General features: G+C 41.0%; 1 protein-coding gene across 1 annotated transcript in view; it reads left to right on the forward strand.

Annotated features, from left to right (window-relative positions):
• The window catches only part of PGPEP1 (pyroglutamyl-peptidase I), a 32,618-nt gene extending 13,084 nt beyond the window's left edge, over positions 1-19,534 (forward strand). The window contains exons 3-5 of the mRNA XM_074302584.1: positions 13,184-13,300; positions 15,035-15,267; positions 16,305-19,534. Coding sequence (XP_074158685.1) covers positions 13,184-13,300; positions 15,035-15,267; positions 16,305-16,497 — 543 coding nt within the window. The 3' untranslated portion in view covers positions 16,498-19,534. The remainder of the gene's footprint in view (positions 1-13,183; positions 13,301-15,034; positions 15,268-16,304) is intronic.
• The last annotated feature ends 983 nt before the right edge of the window (positions 19,535-20,517 follow it).

Raw genomic sequence — 20,517 nt, forward strand, 5'->3', positions numbered from 1 at the left:
AAGGAAGGAAGAGAAAAAGGAAGGAAGGAAAGGAGAGAGTGAGGGAAGGGAAGAATTCTGAGACTGACAGATGAAACTGATTTTGACTCTCAAGAACAGAATGGAAGCATTAGGAAAAACTTTCAAGCAGTGCTGTCCTGAATGGAATAAGCTACATTGGAGAAGGGAAGAAGAACATTTTTCAAATATATTGTAGAGGGGTTGTTTGTTTTAGGGAGGAGCTAATCTAGGTTGTCTCTAAGATTCTAAGATTCCAGTCTAATAAAAACAACAGAGGATGGGGAAAAGATTGCCTGGAAGGAGGTTTTGCAAATTGCAGTTTCTGATTTGAATTGAGCTATGGTCCTACCTATTTTTCTTTCTAGCATAAAAGTGGTATTGGGTGAGAGGCAGCCTGGCATAGTAGATAGAGGGCAGGGCTCACATCTGGCCTCTGACACATATTATCTGTGTTATGGAGAAGTCACCATCTCACAGGATTCTTGGACAACTTCTAAGATTATAAATTACAGATTTGTAGCAGTAGAGGTGTTTTTCTCACTGACAGTTCCCCCTCTCACCAATTAACTTATAAGTGTATAATCTCCCTCTTCTTGCTCATCAACCCATTTCCTCAATAACTTTCCCCCCTCAAAAAAAATTGGCACAGATGTTTAGAGTAGTTTTCTGACCCAATCCCTACCATCTCCCAGTACCTTAAAAGGACAATTCTTTAGACTCACATTCCTCAATTCTGAAACTGTTTTTCTTGGCAGTAGGACAATAAGAGGAGATTAAAGTCTAACAACTATAAAACTTCAATTAACCAGAACTTCTAAATGACTGATTTTTCTTGTCTCCTTACATTTTTTTTCAGAGGCAGACTCATATAGTGGAATGAATACACAATTAGAATTTGGAGTCCTGAAGGACTTGGCTTTGCCACTAACTTGAACTGTAATTTGGGGGATATTTATTAATCATTAATCATTAATTTTCTTTGGACTTCATTTTCTCCATCTGTAAAAGGAAAAGGTTAGATCAGTTGAGTTCTCAAGCCCTGGAGTTAGTGGTCTTAGATTTGGATCCTAGATCTGACTCTAGCATGATCGTGTTCAAGGCATTTTAAATGAGCCTTTTTTACCTCATCTGCAGAATGGGTATGGTTAAACACAAACAAACCAAAAAACAAAACAAACAAACCAAAAAAAGGTGTCTCTCATTGGACTTGTGAAGAAAGTACTTAACACTTTCCAAATTGAATTCTCATTTGGGCCCTCTGCCTGTGTTTTTGAAGGACTTCACTCTTTTTGGCCTTTTCTCTCAGATTCTTAAAAGATTTACCCCATGAGATATCATAAGTCTCTCCTAAGGAGCCTCCTTCCTGCTCACGGCCCCCATGACTTTTGTAAACTGAATACTGTCATTCCATGTTGATTTTTTTTTTTTTTTTTTTCCTTTCCTGTAGTGGACTTTGCCTACCCCCAGCAGCTGTGTCAACAACTCCAGACCCCACTCCTTCCAGGTTGAGCTTTGTCTACTGGCTAGATCCAATCACAGGCTATGGCTCCTGTTTACAAGTCCTGAAGGAAGAATCTATCCTAGTTCCTTATGTTTTAGCTGCTCCAGTATCTGGCCCCATTTGACTGAGATGGCTCCCACTATCTTCTAGGACCTTAAGCTGAATTTTTATCATGTCCCAGCCCTGGGGAGAGACCCCCAAAACTTGGATCATCAAGAGACACTCTCCATGATAAAATGGCTTTAAGGCGTTTTAATCTTGATCCTTAACCTGGTTGGTGTCACCTCTGGAATTGTAGAATCTTCCTTAGACTGGGAAAGACCTTAGTGCTTTTCTGTCTGGTCAGATCTTTCCTAAAATGGGGCTTCCTTACATCTTTCCTGACAAATGTTCACCTGGCCCTTTGAGAGACTTTGAGGAATTTCCTCCCTACCTGAAGGTGACTTATTCCATTATTACTTATTGCTTATTAGAGAGTTCTTTATTCGATAGAGATCTGCCCTGTTACAGAGCCACGAAGAATGGCAAAGTTTGCTCAGACTTTCACCTGACACACTTTCCAATGTATGTACAGGCAATGATCTTCTCCTCTCTTCTTCTAAATCAGGTTTAAAATGTCAGTCTGTTTACAAGGTTCCATCTTGTCTGAAATAACAATGAGAAAGAATGTTTCTGCCTCCAGGGAATTCTCTAAAACTAGACTTAGATGTGCGTGTGTCTAGAATCTTCTCAAAATGTGCTGACTCTTCTCAAAGGTCCTTGGTACACAACAGGAATAGAGGATGCCTTTCTTTCACCACAGAAAATGTTTAAGACTCAAAGACTAATAGTAAGTACAGAGAATGGATCCAGCCATTCTAGAGAGCAATTTGGAACTCTGCCTGAATAGTTATCAAACTGTGCATACCCTTTGATCAGCAGTGTCTCTACTGGGTCTGATACCAAAGAGATCTTAAAGGAGAGAAAGGGACTTGCATGTGTAAAAATGTTTGTGGCAGCCCTTTGTGTAGTGGCCAGAAACTGAAAACTGAGTGGATGCCCATCAATTGGAGAATGGCTGAATAAGTTATAGTATATGGAAGTTATGGAATATTATTGTTCTGTAAGAAACAACCAGCAGGATAATTTCAGAAAGGCCTGGAGAGACTTACAGTGAAAGGAGTAGAACTAAGAGAACATTGTATACAGCAATAACAAGATTATGTGATGATCAATTGTGATGGACTTGGCTTTTTACAACAATGAGGTGATTCAGGCCAATTCCAATAGATTTGGGATGGAGAGAGGCATCCACATCCAGAGAGAGGACTATGGAGACTGAATGTGGATCACAGCATAGTATTTTCATCTTTTTTATTGTTGTTTGCTTGATTTTTTTTCTTTCTCATTTTTTTCCCTTTTGGATATGATTTTTTTGTGCAGCATGATAAATGTGGAAATATGTATAGAAGAACTGCACATATTGAACATATATTTGATTACTTACTATCTGGGGGGAGGCAAGGAAAGGAGAAAAAATTTGGAACACAAGGTTTTACAAGAGTGAATGTTGAAAACAATTTTTGCAAACATTTCGAAAATAAAAAGCTGTTATTTTAAAAAATAGTAAATACAGTGGCCCAAGTATGTAAAACTTTTTAAAGATCCCATTTTATACACACACACTCACACACACAATTCCATTACACTCATATTCTCCCACAACATAAAAAAAATTGTGGGATTACTAGACAAAAATTTCACATTTGCTTCAAACCTGACTGGTCCCACCAACTTGATGGGAAGGACTTCAGCCAACAAAAGTGGCCAGCACCAAACTTCCTCAGGCAATCATATTATCATTTGTTTGGGTACCATCTGCTTGCAGGGAAAGAGGAGAAAAATCCTCCCTTGAGTTCTCTGCCTGAAGTTAAACTCTGGGAGTCCTAGAAAGAGAAGAAGCTCAATGAGAGTAAACAGAGCCATTTATAGCAGGAAGGGTCCCCAATAAGAATCTATCCTCCTTGATGTGCAGGAGGTAATCATCTTTCACTTCCACATTTGTTGAGGGGATCCATCAGGAGCTGCCTTGCCATCCCAAGATGCTGCAGATTCCTCAATTAGGGGCAGAGATCCATGAAAGAGGCCTCCTTTCTGACAAAGTCCCATGGCAAAGTAATTTCATTAAGTAAATTGGGAGGATTTGGCTTCTATGATCCCCTTCCTTACCTAATTCCCCCCTCAAATCTTCTGCTACAGAACTAATTGCCCACAGGCTTTTAAGGTGATGTGAATTTAGGAAAGTATAGTTCCTCTTAGATCCATTAGAGAGATTCCCTGAACAAGTCTTAAATAGTCTTTTAAATAAAGGCATAGTTTTTAATAAACCAATTTAGAATTTAGGGAAATTAGTCTTTTTTTTTCCCTTTCAACATCTTAAGAATTTTTTAAAAAAAGGTTGTTGGCTTAGATAGTCTAAAACAGAACTTCCCCTGGGTATTTTTTAGCCAGCTGCTAGAGGATTTTTTCTTGTCTTTTTTTCTAACATCCGTTTGGCCAACCTAAGAGTTTTCTTAACCGATAAAACTAATTTCTGCATCACTTAACAAAGTTTTAAGAACTTTAATTTCAAAGTTTACAGTTATTTGCCTTTTGGTCTTAGTCTTTATATCTGTAATATCAGAAAGTTGGATTAAATGATGTCTAAGATTTCTTTTAGTGCTGACATTCTATGTTCTATGTTCTATTCCAGTTCTGTTCTATCAAATTAGCACTTTTTTATTTTTAATAATAGCTTTTAATTTTCAAAATACATGCAAAGATAGTTTTCAGCACTCACCCTTGCAAAACATTGTGTTTCAAATTTTTCTTCCTTCCTTTCCCCCCACTTTCCTCCCCTAGACAGCAAGTAATCCAATATAGGTTAAACATGTGCAGTTCTTCTATATGTGTTTCCACATTTGTCATGCTGTACAAAATTAAAAAAAAAAAAAACAGATCAAAAAGGGAAAAACTGAGAAAGAAAAAAAGCAAGCAAACAACAATAAAAAGTGAACATACTATGTTGTGATCCTCATTCAGTCCCCATATCTTCTGTCTAGATGCAGGTGGCTCTCTCCATCCCAAGTCTATTGTAATTAGCCTGAGTCACCTCATTGTTAAAAAAGGGCCATGTCCATCACAGTTGATCATCACATAATCTTGTTGTTGCCTTGTACAATGTTCTCTTAATTCTTCTCGCTTCACTTTGCATCAATTCATGTAAGTCTCTCCAGGCCTTTCTGTACTCATCCTGCTGGTCATTTCTTTCTTTCTTTTTTTTTTTAATATATTTTTTATTTAGAATTTTTTTTCCACAGTATATATGCATGAGCAATTTTTTTTATAACATATCCCTTGTATTCATTTTTTCCAAATTATCCCACCCCCTCCCTCCACTCCCTCCCCCGATGACAGGCAATCCCATACATTTTACATGTGTTACAATATAACCTAGATACAATATATGTGTGTAAATACCATTTTCTTATTGCATATTAAGTATTAGATTCCAAAGGTATAAGTAACCTGGATAGACAGTAGTGCTAACAATTTACATTCAATTCCCAGTGTTCCTTCTTTGGGTGTAGTTGTTTCTGTCCATCATTGATCAACTGGAAGTGAGTTGGATCTTCTTTATGTTGAAGATTTCCACTTCCATCAGAATACATCCTCATACAGCATTGAAGTGTACAGCGATCTTCTGGTTCTATTCATTTCACTCAGCATCAGTTGATGTAAGTCTCTCCAAGCCTCTCTGTATTCCTCCTGCTGGTCATTTCTTACAGAGCAATAATATTCCATAACCTTCATATGCCACAATTTACCCAACCATTCTCCAATTGCTAGACATCCATTCATCTTTCAGTTTCTAGCTACAACAAAAAGAGCTGCCACAAACATTTTGGCACATACAGGTCCCTTTCCGCTCTTTAGTATTTCTTTGGTATATAAGCCCAATAACCCTGCTGGTCATTTCTTACAGAACAATAATATTACATAACATTCATACACCATAACTTATTCAGCCATTCCCCAACTGATGGGCATCTGCTCAGTTTCCAGTTTCTTGCCACTACAAAAAGGGCTGCCACAAATGTTTTTTCACATGTGGGTCCTTTTCCCTTTTTTATGATCTTTTTGGGATACAGGTCCAGTAGAGACCCTGCTGGATCAAAGGGTTCAGCATTTATTTTTAATACTTCTGGTAGGATTAAACACTGTGATCTGGGGAATTACAGGATCACAATTAGGCATAGCCCTGGCATTTGAGAAGTTTATAAGCTAGTAAAGAGTTTAAGGACCTTCTCATCTCCAATATTATGTAGTCAGTCTCTGGTTCCTTCCATTTCTGACTTTCTTGATCACTAAATTTAGCCTGCTTTAGATCCATTATTTCTCCCTTTTTTTTTTCGGTTATTATTTTTGCTAAACAGTGGATTTCATGTATATCTTTGGAGATACTTAATCTAACCAGCATTTAGGTCTATAAGTCCCCCCCCCCCCCCCCCACTCCGCTCAGGTGGTGTGAGAATCAGTGAAAGCTAGTAGCTTTGCTCCGGAACCTGGTGTTCCCCTTGAGAGTATAACACGTAGACAGATAAAAGAATACAAAGTACTCACAAAGTACTTTCTGTGGAACTGTGGAGAGCTGGCACAGCTGGGGAAGGTGGGGGCGGCAGGAGAAACTTTGTAGAGCAGATGGTGACTGAGCCTGAGGAGTCTGGAAGGGAGGTAGGGATTAGAGATAAAGAGATGAGAAAAGGGAGTGTTTCTGGCAAGCTCAGGCCAAGGCCCAAGGCTCGAAGCTTGAGCAACCTGCATTATGCTTGGTAAAACTACATGGAGCTGAAAGGGAGCTTGAGGCCACCTAGGACAACTCCTTTTTACAGATGGGGAAATTGAGTCCAGGAGAGGGTAGTTTAAGTTTATAAGACCAAGTTAGATTCTTATGCAGAGGCAGGAACTTTCTTACACCCTGAGTTGGAACAGCCCTTAGAAATTATTTATTCGCCTGCCTAATGTTCTGATAAAAAAAAAAAAAAAACTTTGGCCAGAGGGTTGAGATGACTTAGATGGAGTGCTAAGATTTTTCTAAGTTTTACTGCTAAATCACCACGTGAAGGATAAAAGTGGCAGTCAGTTTCTGTTCTGTTCCACAGAGATTAGAGTCCTAACAGAACCACATTGTTGGCGCTTGTTATCTCCTATCTTCCCATGGCCTGCCATGTAAGGGCGTCACACAGAGCATGCAGCAGCCACGTGTTCTCAGAACATATTTTCCTCCCTTCCATGGCCATGGAGACCCACGTGTTGAAGTGAACTTTCTCAGGCAAGAGGATAGGGTCATGAAAAGAGTTATTGGACTTGGCTAGGGGGATGTTTTGTAGGCCTGAGTTCTGATGATGACGCTTAGCTAGCTCTGTGATCTTGGGCAATTCCCTACATCTCTGCTGGCCTCTGTTTCCCCATCTAGAAAGGCGGGAGAGGGATTGGACAACATCAGCTTGAAGTTTCTTTGGACTAAAATTGGCTGTTTTATTGTCTCTTGCCTTTCTGCTCCCATTTCTATGTCTATAAGGCCCCCCCCCCCCACTCCGCTCAAGTGGTGTGAGAATCAGTGAAAGCTAGTAGCTTTGCTCCATAAGCATAAATTGGTCCTATTGATGCTGTTCTACTACATGCCCAGCGTGATGGCTCTGAAACCTACTTCTAGAAATATCGATTTAATATATGTTAAAAGGAATCCCTGCTATAGTATTTCTTAAGATGAAATTTGAGTTCTCAAATAGAAAATCCCCTGGATGTTCCTACCATTCTTGGGTGACTCTATTCCTAGCACCCAGAGAATCAGAGTTTCTCTCATCAAAACTATTCCCCTGAAATTATATATTTTTTTCTTTTTGCTTTATTTCTTCACCACCCCTCTAGCCCTGTAACCCGGAACTCAGCTGTTAAACATGCACAGACTATTTTTCCATTGTAGGTGGGTACTACAGGAAACACATTAAGGGAGTTACAGGAATATAGTTTCACATTGTTCTGTTGAACTTGGGGCAGGTTCATCCTGCTTTTGCAGTTGTTCAGCATCATCAACTGTCAGAGTAGGAGGGATCTTAAAGCAGAATCTAAGAGCTGAAAAGGATTACTTAATAAAATACCTTCTATTATAAGTGGGTGTATTTTTAAAAAAATTTATGTATGTAGCTACTAATTACTTTTATTTTCCCTTTATTGGTGGTAAATTCACCCTTTCATTTTTGATACTGGTAAAAAGGTTTTCTTTTTTAAAAAATCAACAAATCAATTGCCTATTATTATTTGTTTTCCTCACAAAACCATTTATTTTCACATTTGAGCTACCCAATAGCCCCCCAAGTGGTATTGGATAGTAGTGTTCTTATTTTACTAGTTAAGCAATTGAGATTTATATTGATTAAAAGATCTCTTGGATCCAACAGCTATTCTGTGTCAGAGGAGAGTCTGACCCAAGTACCAAGTCTAGCATTCTGCCCACTGCGTTATGTAGCTTCTCAGCAAAGAATAACAGAGCTAGAATGGGCCTGAGAACATTGAATCTCAGAAGATCAGAGGTATAAGAACACAGAATCTTAAAACTCTGGAACCCATTTTTCAGATAAGGAAACAAGTTCCCTAGCAAAGTCACACAGTCCATCCACATCAGGTCTGTGGCCTGACCTAACTCCTGCTCTGATATTCTTTCCTCTAAACTCTGTTGCCCTCCTCAGCACTTCCTCATGTCTCCATTTGAAGCCAGTTTATCTTTCTTTCATTCCCTTGGTTACCCTTTCAGTCAAGTAGACTTACCTTGGTCTCAGAAGCCACTTAGTCATTCTCTTGGACTCTGTCCTTTCATTTATTCATTCAACAAATATTTATTGACCATCTGCCACGTGCAAGATCTGCTGCTAAGCTCTGGGGAGAGACGAAAATAGCTAATATAAAACCCCCAACCTTCAAGGAGGATAGCATATGCGCCCATAATTATAAATGTGATGAGGACTTCCGAAGGCACAAGAAACGTGATGGCCCATTCAGAGAGGGATAGAAGAGATCTTTTTTTTTTTTTTTTTTTTTTTTTTTTTTTTTTTTTTTTTTTTTTCCTGACTGGGGTAAATTAGGAGAAGCTCTAAAGAACACAGAATTTAAGTTGGGTTTCTGAGTTAGTGGAATATAAGGCTGGAAAATTGATTTATGACCAGATTATGGAAGACCTTAAATGCAAAACTGAGAAGTATGGGCTTCTGTTCTCTGACTTTTCCCAAAGTGGGCTCTTTCCTGGCTGCTCACCCCTAAGGTAGACTCCTTTAGTTAAAGCACTCTCTGGCTTCTTTGTCTGGAATACTTTCAAGTATTCGACTCATGCTTTCTGAACCCAAAATGTATCTTGCAAAAATCTAGAGGTTATTTACAATTCTCTTGCCTGCCCACTCCCTCCACCCCTTCTGCCTCTCCCTCTCATGGCTGGCATGGAGCTCTCACTCCCAGTTCTAACTGATTTCTCAGAAACATTCACATATGGAAAACCCATTCACACTTTAATTCTGACTGATTCTAATGAAATAAGTCCAATCCACATATAATTTTCAGTGAATGAAGTTTTATAATACAGGAAGGTAAATCCTCTTGTGGGTTCACTTTTCTTCTCGATAGTAAATAGTAGCATATTTTTAAAATATCAAAAAGCCTTAATCTGATTACTTAAAATCAGAGCTTTTTAGAATTGGAAAGTACCTTAAAGACCATGAAGTCCAACCAACCATGCTGGAACAGAAATCCCAACAAAGTATCTCTGCCAAGTGATTACAGAACTGCAGTGAAGAAAAATTAACTCTGACACTTCATTCTTTTGTTGGTTCAGTGTAATGAATATGTTAACTACCTACTATGTGCAAACAATTGTGTTATACCATAAGAGTATAGAAAGTAATATAATGCAATCCCTTCTCTTATGCAGTTACTTCTTTCATAGAACCTACTATCTAATGAGAAAAGGAAATGTGGACAACACATGAGAGTAAGATGGGATTTTTTCAATATTTTCTTTTTTTTTAAAACAATTATATGTAAAAAAAACCAATTTTTAAAATTAATTTTTAAAACTTTGAGTTCCATATTCTCTTCCTCTCTTCTCTCTTCCCTCCTTCTGACAGCAAGCAATTTGATATAGGTTACACATGTGCAGTCATGCAAAACATTTATTTATTTGTATTGTAAAAGAAAACACAGACAAAAACAATAACTTAAAAAATAGTATGCTTTGATCTACATTCAGACTCCATGAGTTCTTAAGATTTTCTTTTTATGTCATTTTGTGTGAGATTATAAAGAGGAGAGATATAGGCCAAATGCTATGAGAAATTTGAAGAGTGTGTGAAGGAAGATATTTCTTTCACGTGGATGATTTAAAGAAGGCTTTCCTGAAGAGGTGATATCTAAGTTGGGCTTGGAAGAAAGGAAGTTCAGCAGAGATTTGGGCTCTTGGGGACAGGGTGAGCAGTCTATTTCAGATATGGGAGGTTACAACATCAGCAAAACCAGACAAAAACTCAGTATCCACCAGGCTATCTTTCAGCTCTGGGCCTTTTTCTTATGCCAGGATGTCTGTTTTTACCTCTGACCTCTTGGAATAGCTAGATTTTTTTCAAGGTTTAGCTCAGTTGGTAGGCCAAATCCAAGAGAAAGATTAGCATATTTTGGCCCAACCACCTAGTTTTGATGGGGATGTAAGCTGGAATCACATTGGGAAAGGTCTTAAGGCATTGCACAGGTCTGATTTAAATTAATTCAGTAAGCATTCTCTGCTTGGTATATCAAGAAGGGGTTCACTGACAAAAAAGAAAGCCCCCATCTCTACACCAAGAAATTTAGATATTTTTGTAGCAGCAAAAACTGAAAACAAAGTAAATGCCATTGATTGGGGGATGACAAAACAAATTATGATATAAGAACATGATGGATTCTTACTGTGCCATAAAAAATTACAAACGTGATGAATAAGAACTCTAAACTTAAATGAACAAATATAGTGAAGTGAACAGAGCTGCAAAAACAATATATGTAAAACAGCTGTAAAGACAAAAAAGAAAGAACAATCACAAAACAATCGAAATTCACTGTTGCAAAACTTCAAAGAGCAAGGTTGGCTTCAAATACCAGAAGACACTTCTTCCTGCTATTCTGTAGAGGTGAGGGTCTAAAAATGTGGAAAATCACTGAGGAAAGCACATTCTTTCCTTCTCCTGATTGGTTTTACTGGGGGTTTTTCCTCTTTTGGGAAAAAATATTTCTTATAATAGAAGGCTTTCTGGGAGGAGGGATTAAAAAGATACAGAGAAAAATTTCAGCAATATAAGAATATACAATATAACTATATTTATATGTATTTAAATTATTTTTAAAATGTTATTAGCAAAAAAACAAAAACAAAAACACCTTTATTAACACAGCATGATGGAGATTTTTTAAAGTCCAAAAAAGAAAGGAAAAGAAAAGAAAGAAATAGTTGCTACCCTCAAGGAGTTTATATTCCATCAGAGAGATAAAATATGTACATTGACAACGAGTGCTGCTTTCTTTTGGGAGATGTGGGAAGACTGCTAACAACCACCTGGGAGTTCAAGAAAGACTTTTCGGATGACATTAAAGTAGAGGCAATATTAGCTTCTGCTTTGCTATACCTAAGGACTATGGGACATCTATAACCAAACTACAACTACAAACTCCTCTCTGTGTTGTGATCCCCGTTAGAATGTGAGTTTTTTGATAGCAGAAACTATTAGGATTTATTATTTGAAAGAAAAGAAGGAAAGAAAGAGGGAGGAAGGGAGGGAAGAAGGCTTCATGTCAGAGATGGTCCTGAGCTGAACTCTGAAGGAATCTAGGGATTCCAAGGAGCCAGAGATGAAAAGAGAGAATTCTGGCACGGGGAAAAAAGGCCCAGAGCTGAAGGATGGAATGGCAGGTGCTGAGATGGAAAGTTTAACCAGAGCAAACCCATCTGTGAGCCTATAAAACACCTACTGTGGGTGCTCCATGTTCTATACCAGGTATTGAGGATAATAAGAAAAAAAAAAGAAACAGAAGCTTCTATCCTACCTGAAGAGAAACAACAAGCTTACAGACAAATAAAGATAAATATACACAAAATACATCATGGAGAGGGAAGTAAAAATGTGGAGGATGAGAGGTCTCATTCCTGAAATGAAGTTTGAGCTAACATGGAAGGAAGCTGGGGTATGTTCTAGCCATGGGATACAGTCTGGGTAAAGGTATGGAAGCTAGAGATGGAATGTTATATATGGAAAATGACCAGAAATGAGAATAGGTAAATGTGGAAATAAGCCTGGAATGGGAGGCAAGAGCCAAACTCCTAAGGGCTTTAGGTGCTCTTGGAGGCCATAGGAAACTGCCGGGGTTGCTTGAGGAGGAATGTAGCATGCCCCCTTTAAAAGCTTAGGAAAATCAGTCTGGCAGCTGTGGGTAGAATGGAGAAGCAGGAAAAGAGGCTGAAAGGAGGATGGAGATGGATGGAAAAGGTGTGGAGGCCTAGGGGGTGGGAATAGGCAGGCCAGGAAAGCCAGCTACACAAAGAACCGTGGTGTCTGGGACAGATCAGGAAGTTAGAAGGAAAGACTTGCTCATGAGCTGAACCTCATTCTGCTCTTCTGGGCTGGCAGAACTATCCTCTCCTTTCTGACTGGTCCACGGGGCCCAGAATCAGGGGCATGTTTTTCTTGAGACAGACCCTTCTTAGTTCTCTGCCTCTCTGGGTAGTAGGGATGAGGCTACTGTCAGTGAAGAGGTGCAAGAACTGGGAAATCCGCTCTGGTCGGAGACACAGGACCAGTACAAAACAAACCCGAAAATCTTAGGCAGAAGGGAATTCTATCAGCCATGAAAAGCCAGCTTTGCTAGGAAGACAGGCTCCTCGATGGGTAAGGTCCTGTCAGGGAAATAACAAAGGTTAACCCTGAGAAGAGAATGTCTTCTCAGTGGGCAGGAGTCCTGTCAGGCAGCCTTGCCAAGCAAAGAACTTCCTTGGCTTTCTTGGCAGAGCATAATCCTGCTCCGGACTTCTGCAGAGATTCGAGTTAAGAGTTGTTTTTTATTAGCAGTCTGAGCTCGGGCTTCAATTAGTGCCCCAGGCCTAGGTTTCCAGTGGAAAAGAGAGTATTTATCTTGGAGTCTGAGCTCCTGGGAATGGTCCCAGACTAATCTTCAACTCAATAGAGGCTGCGACCACATCTCTGGCCAGATAACTGGGTATTGTCTAGGAGAGGTCTGCTTTTCTGGACAGCATGAGATCCCAATCACCCTTCTTCTACAGATTAAAGGGGACACAATTTCAGGGTTCACTTCCCTCCTCTCAGTAGGGCTTCACATTGCCCAAGAAGATTGCTTAGCTTTGGCAAATCCCAGCATTCAGGGAATGGATCAGCAGCAGCCTAGACCAACCCAAGGCCAATGTTGGTTCTCTTTGTCCAGTGTTGCCAATGCCTTTCTTTCTGAAAGCTTTGAGAATAGGGAACCATTTCTGTAGCCTTTGGAACATAACTGACAAGTATCTTTTCCCTCCCATGTTCAAAGCCTTCTTTATGGAAATGGTGACCCTAGCTTTTAACTGTCTCCATTCTTTTTCAGGAGCTGGAGAAGCTGGGACTAGGAGACAGTGTGGACCTTCACGTGTATGAAATTCCTGTGGAATACCAAACAGTCCAGAGGCTCATACCTGCCCTATGGGAAAAGCACAGTCCTCAAGTGAGTGAGGAAGCAGTCCCTTCTCCCCACATCCACCCTTCCCCCATGACAGACAGAGGCTTCCCTAAATTGTAACTCAGTCTTGTGCACACAACAGCCCCTCTCCAGAAGTCAGGTTTTGTATTGTCACTGCAGTAGCTGGGAAAGTGTTCTCCGTGCCATTGGGCACATCTCATCTCTCCTGCGCCAGCACCGAGCCTCCTTTTGCACTCACAACCATGTGCTTTACCAGCACATTCCCATCTTAGGCTTAATACTAGTGGAACTGTTTGTGTGGTGGGGCTTGGGGAGTGCAGGAAGATGTCCCAAAAGATACTTTTCCCTCCCAGGCAAGGCCTGAGATATCCAAATTTAATAATCCTGGCACCTGACCCGGTTCCTCCATTTAAGAGTTTTCCAAGGCTATATGCCAGGGAAGCATAAACTTTAGCAGATCCTACCAAGCTGGAGCTTTGTGTATAGAGCAGTAGTGCACACCTGTCCACCATTCGAGGACCTAAACTGGGGAAGGTTTATCTAGGTAAGGTAGGTGATGGATTTTTGGGTCATGGCCAATTCACCCTTGCGGTCTGACATTGACGACGAAGGTTCCCACTTTGAGAAAGTGATGAATCTCTGAAGTGTTGTAAACTGTATCAGGTTAGACCATTACTTCCACGAGTAATAGTAAAATATGTGCTGAGATTTATACTGGAACCATGAATGATGTCTCCTTCCAGCGCTCCCAGTTACTACTGAGCATTCTGAATGTGAATCCATAATCGGCCCCAACAAGTGGGCTGTCAGCAGGAGGTCAGACTCTTGAGGAGGGCCTCTCCCACTCTCCCTAACCAGCTTAGCTCTATCAGAGTCAGGTGTCTCTTGGGCAGAACTCTGTCCTTTGTCTGGGCTGCTCACTCTGTTCTTGTCTGCCTTTTCACACACAGCTGTAGCCCACGTGTCACTGGTTCTGCTTCCTTCACCTGCTATTTTAGGTCTTATTATATTTCTTTATTTTCTTCATGTCTTTTATTCTTCATTGTCTCATGATACTGTGTTATTTTAATATAGCATAGGTTTTTGTTAATCACTTTCTCAGTTGGACATTAAATTTGTTTCTGGTGCATTCTCAGTCATCAATAATGTGTATTGTTGAATAGTTGGTGCTTTTTGTTTTGGATATTGTTCTTATAGTTTAGTCATAAAAATAGACCAAAGAGTATGGGTATTTTTATAACTCTTACATATTGCCAAATTATTCTTCAAAAAGATGGTGTCCATTTGTGATTCTACCAGTACTATAGGCAAAGACTGGAATTTTAGTTAGTATTTAACAGACAATTTAGAAAGGATAGAGCTAGGTTATAGAGTCCTGAAATCTTAAGCTATCTCAACTTAAATCCTAGAATCTGGTGTAGTTTGACTTTTTGTACTAACTGCCTTCTTTTCCATGAATCTCCCAACTAGGCCATTATATATGAAATATATAATAATATTATAATATTGCCATATTATCCTACGTGAAAGACCTTGCCTGGCCTTCCAAAAAACTCATGATGCATTTTGTGCTGTCTTCCACTTAGCAAGGCAAGGGTAGATGCGTGCTGGGTCTCACAAATATTTCACAGTTGCCCCAGCTCTGCTACTGACTCAAATCATTTCCTTAAGTTCAGACTGAAACAGAGAATAGGTATTTACTATTATCTCTAATGATATCTAGTTCCCACCACTGTTAAGCGCATCATTCCTCTGCAGCTGGTAGTCCATGTAGGGGTGTCTGGCATGGCAACAACAGTGACCTTGGAAAAATGTGGCCACAACAACGGATACAAAGGGCTGGACAACTGCCTTTTCTGCCCTGGCTCCCACTGCTGTGTAGAGAATGGGCCAGAATGTATTGACTCCATCATTGACATGGATGCTGTCTGCAAGCGAGTGACCACCCTGGGTCTGGATGTCACAGTGACCATCTCCCAGGATGCTGGCAGGTAGGACAGGCCCCTTGCAAGGCTCAGAGCTCATGGGATATGCTTCCTGGATTTTCCTCTCACTTTCTTCATCTGTAGGATGAAGGGATGACTAGGTGACTTTAAATTCTCAGTCCTCCGATTTTATAATTTTTTATTCTGGGCAGTTGGGGGTCATCCTGTGGTCTGGGGCTGAATTTCTTCTCTAGAGCAGCCATATTTGGGTGGAATCACAGACTCTTAGATTTAGAAAGGCCCCAAGAACTATTCAGCCTACCCTGCTTCTTATCCACATTCCTAATAAAGTGGTCAAGACCTCTAGTACAGGGAATTTGTTACCTGTTTGAAGCAGCCCATTCCACTGTAAGACAGGTATGACTGTTTGGGAACTTCTGGATGAGGAACTAAAACTCAGTTCCCTGTGACTCATTACTTCCACGTTGGCCTTCTGGGGCCAACTAGAATAAGTCTTATTTCTCTTTTTCCCCACTGTAATCAGTAGCACAGGGCACTGAGCCTGGAGTCAGGAGGACCTGATTTCAAATCCAGCCTCAGACACTTCTTAGCTCTGTAATGCGGGCCAAGCTTCTGTGAGGCTGGTCGCTTCATCTGTGGGAATGAGAGCCCCTACTTCCTGGGTTTGTCATAAGGATCAAGTGAGATCATATTTATAAAGCATTTCCCTTCCTATCCAAAAGCCTGGAACTAGAGCTCATTTCAAAGGCTTCTCTTCTTCAGGCTTTCTCAAACAGCAAACCAAGACTCGAGTCTACAGGTGTATAGACTAGAGTAGTCTTCTCCATTTGAGGCCTGCGTGTAATCCTGGGGGCTGACAATTGATGGTATCCACAGACATGTTAAAATGTCTCAGTGACTGTTGTCCCTCAGCACCACCTTGATCCCAGCCCAGTGAGGAAATTCTCCCTCTTGCCCATTGAGACCAGCCATGACGGCTCCTCCATCCTGAAAGGCTTGGGCTTGACACAGGTCATTGTAACTAACTTCTGGTCACTGAATGCTCCCCGGCGTGTTTCTCCTCCCTTCTTCCCAAACCTTAGGTATCTCTGCGACTTTACTTACTACACCTCCTTGTACCAGAGCCACGGCCGATCTGCGTTTGTGCACGTCCCTCCACTAGGAAAACCTTATAATGCAGATCAGTTGGGCCGAGCCCTGCAAGCCATCATCGAAGAGATGCTGGACATGCTGGAGCAGTCTGAAGACCAGATCGACTACAGCTCCCAGTCCTGAGCAGGACGTTGGCGGATTGTCACAGTCACGTGGGAACAGGCTCCTCCTGCTCTGGACTCTAGGTACGCCATCCAGCCCTGCTGCCTAGCAAGGGAACTAAAGACGCAAGCACACAAACTTGGCTTTGCTCCATTTCTCTGATGCATCCCCTTCCCCTTCCTTTGCGCCGGGGACATTGATTCAAGGAAAGGAGTCAAGGTTTCTCTTTCTCCTTCTCCTTTCCTTTCATTCTCTTTTTTGAAAACCAGCTGCAACCATTTATTTTGTTTCCTGAAGTGGCCAAACTTTCTGCAGAGTCTATCCATTAGTCAAGTGATATCAACAGACTTGACTATATGCTGGGGTCCAGATGTTCAGGCCTGACATCTGGAACTGGAATGTTTGGTTAGGGGGAAACTGGATGATGACCTTCCCCTCCCCACAGTGCCTGCTTGGTCCTTCACCTACAAGGCCGAGCAAGGGATTTTGCCAGGCCTTTATATGAAGTAACAGAAAACAGACAAACCTGCAAGGTCTGGGATGGGACAGTTTCCATTTTAAGACTAGTTGGGATGCAGATTAAGTTATAATTTTTTTTTTTTTTTGGTTAAAAGTCAAACATGATAAGGCAAAGTATTTTTTAATTTGTTTTGTTTCAAGTTGGGTTTCAGTTTCTTTCCCTCAGCACCAAAGGTTCAGCCCAAAAATGTGGATCTAGGAGACTCACCATTGTTCCAGTATCTCAGGGAACCCGGCTGAGATCCATTTCTCTTGCTGTCTGGAGTGTGGAGGGAGGTGTCCCATTCCCAGCTGCACACCCTCCTTGCCAACTCTCCCACCCATGCTCAGAGCAGAGGCTTTGTGTTGCCTGGGAGAAAAATATTGTTTGATTTTGTATGTGTGAGTGGGATGTTTTGCTTTGAGAGTATTTTTTTTAATACAATACAACATTTTCATTGAGATGAAAAAACATTGCAGCAGCCACTGTCTGCCATTTGGGATTGTTTGTCTGCCCTCCTGGTAGTAAGAGACAAACGCATCCCAGCTAACGTTGAGAATAACTCATTATTTTGTATTATCTTTTCTGTACTATCCTTCTCTGTAGTGAAGGAGGGAAAGCTCCCTTGTATGGACTTTATTTTAAGAACTGGTGATGAGTTCATTAAATAATCATTTCCAAAGGGCATTTCCAAGCAATACTAAAACTGTACAGTCTTCTCCCTCCTTCTTAGATTTAACCCAGAAGAGTGGGACTTAGGGAGGGGAGTGCCATCAAACAAGGGAAAGACCCTCCAAGACAACTTTGGTTTTCAATCCTTTGGGTCAGAACTTGGCAATGAGAGCATTGTGGGCCTTAATGTGGGGAGGCAGATAGGAAGGACCAGGAGGGAGCCAGGCATTGGACCTTCCAGCCAAAGTTGAAAAAGTTAGCAGCAGGTCAAGCCCCCAGCCCAGAAAAAGTGGCCAGAAATTGTGTTGTGCAATAGGGGGGCAATGTCCCTTAGAGCAAAAATGAGACCAGGCATTGCTGAGCTGTGTCCTGAAGACAGTTAAATCGCCAATAAGTAATATAAGCATCTTCTCAAACTCTGCTCAAGTAATCCACCATTTCTTTTGTAAACCTTTTTGTTTTTAAAATAAATAAGAATTTACTATGTGCACATGAAAGCTGCTGGAACAGGACTCAGTAAGAGCCATCCTATCAGCACATCTCAGCATTAATTCTTTTTTTATGAAATTCATTTTCTTTTTTTTTTTGAAATTCATTTTTCTAATGAAGGAAAATGGCAAGGTATTTTTTTTAAAAGCTATGAGCAATTTCTACTCTTTTCTCTTCCTTTGGAGACAATATGGTAGCATATCAAGTGCTGGATTTGCACTTAGGGAGGCCTGGGTTCACATCCTGCCCAGGGGCCACAGTCTCCTCTATCAAATGAGTATAATACCTATAGTACCTACCTCACAGGGCTGTTGTGAGGCTTCTAAGAGATCATGTATGTGAAGTGCTTTGCAAAATTTAAAGCATTCTTATAGAAATGTTTAGTTATTACTTCTAGAGCTACTGAATCTTTGGAAAACATGCATATACTGAAAATGGGGATCCATTTTGAATTCCTTTCAAAAATTCTTGGCTTCCTCTGACCAGGGAACAGCAAAGGGAAAGAATGGGAGATTTGTGGCTGAGCTGAGTAAGAAGTCTTGCAAAGGGTCCTCAGTGACCCACAGATTAAAGTTCCCAGGCTTTGCACTGCCCAGCATTCCGATATAAGTCAGCAATATTCAGCAGTCTTGCAGAACCTGTTGTGGCTGATTTATCAACAATACTCCCCCAGGAAGCGGACCTCTTCCCACTTAACTCTCTCCTGAAGTCCTAAGTCCTCTCTGAGCAAGGTCTGAGTTCTTGGTCTGTTAAACTTGGTTCTGAATATTCCCCCACTCTTGGAGGAGGAGTGTGTGTGTGTGTGTGTGTGTGTGTGTGTGTGTGTGTGTGTGTGTGTGTGTGTATGTGTGTGGTGTGTACACATGGACATGGACAATTTCCTATTGTAAACCCTCTTATTTAAGTTTTTTAAAAACAGGATGTCTGTGAAGTTTATGGCTCATCAACCTTCCAATATAAATACTCTGGAATGTCTCCTGAAGATGAACTTAGAAACCAACTGGAGAGGAGGATGAGTTAGGCTGGGGCGCCTGGGAACCACAGAAGCCTTGGGTGGGGGCACCTGGTCCCAACACATTTGTGTCAGTCACCTGTCTCTGGGTAGAAAGCTTTTCCTCTCACAAAGGTCGTGCTCATTTGGGGGGTTTGTTTTTGTTTTTATCTTTTGGTTTTGACTTCCAATCCATGTTTAAAGCATTGTGTGATTTTATTTACTAGAAATATAACTTATTCTATAATTGTTGATTTTGCAGATGAGTAAGTAGCTGAGTCCCATCTGTAGAAAAGGGTCTCATATCTTGTCCTTAGTAAATTTTGTATAGTGATCACAGTAATTGTGGTATCCAGCTCATTTTATTTAATCTGATTTAAATTAAACATTTCATTCATCACTGCCAACTTTTTCATTTTCTCCTTTGGTTAAATCCATTCATCTAGCTCATCTCTATTTTGGGAACCACAACTCGGTATTCTTTGCAAAGCACTTGTGTCTCTTGCCTTGATTTCAGATTCCCGGTCCTCTGGACTCTTTTGGACAGGGCTGACTTGGGGAATGAGGTTTGGGTTAGCCTAGGTCTGTGGGAGCTGTGGAGGTCTCCAAAAGACTTGCTGGGGGATTTCCATAGAGCAGACAGGTGTCCCGGCATGGAAAGACAGCGTCAAATAGAGCTGGATCAAAGGAGGAGGAGTTGGATCCTTGGAAGAGAATCCATGAGTCTTTGCTTCAGTTAAGAGTGTGTGTCTTGCTCCCAGGCTTTGGGCACTGAGAGCTAAATCACAGTTCTTTTAGTATCTCCGTGGCAGTGGGTCCTAGAATCCCATGGATGGCCCTCGAATGGCACTTCTGAGCTAATAGGCACCTTAATGTTTTCTCAATGAAAGGCATATGGTGAGAGAGCCCTGGACTGTGGGGACATCTGGATTCCAATCCTGACTCTGCCATCAGTAGTCCCCTTCCCTGCTCTGGGCCTCAGTAATAACCTGGAAGATGAATTTCCAAAGTCCAGCTCTGACTCTCCTAGTCCACGACACAGTTGTCCCCTTTAAGAAACCTGAGCTTCCATCCTTTGGCCTTCCTCTTCCAATGCTGTAATTTCTCCCTTTTATGGAGGTTTGACACCTGCTTCTTTGATTTCATCTCAAACCTTTATGGAATACAATCTCTGCGCCTCCCTCCCTACTCCTCCCTCCAAAAGATGCCATATGGTACATTCTTCAAAACAAATAAATCTGGTTGTGAAACATTAGCAGTTCCAGGAAGATGTCTGGCAGGTATAGCCTGGGAATCATTAACTCAGAGCCTTGGAGGGTCCATAGAAGGGCAGGAGGGAGCAGTCCTGTATGAGATAGTGAGAGAGCAGAGGGCAAGATCCAGATGGGTT

Source organism: Sminthopsis crassicaudata, chromosome 1 (genome assembly GCF_048593235.1).
Source record: "Sminthopsis crassicaudata isolate SCR6 chromosome 1, ASM4859323v1, whole genome shotgun sequence".
Taxonomy (NCBI): Eukaryota; Metazoa; Chordata; class Mammalia; order Dasyuromorphia; family Dasyuridae; genus Sminthopsis; species Sminthopsis crassicaudata.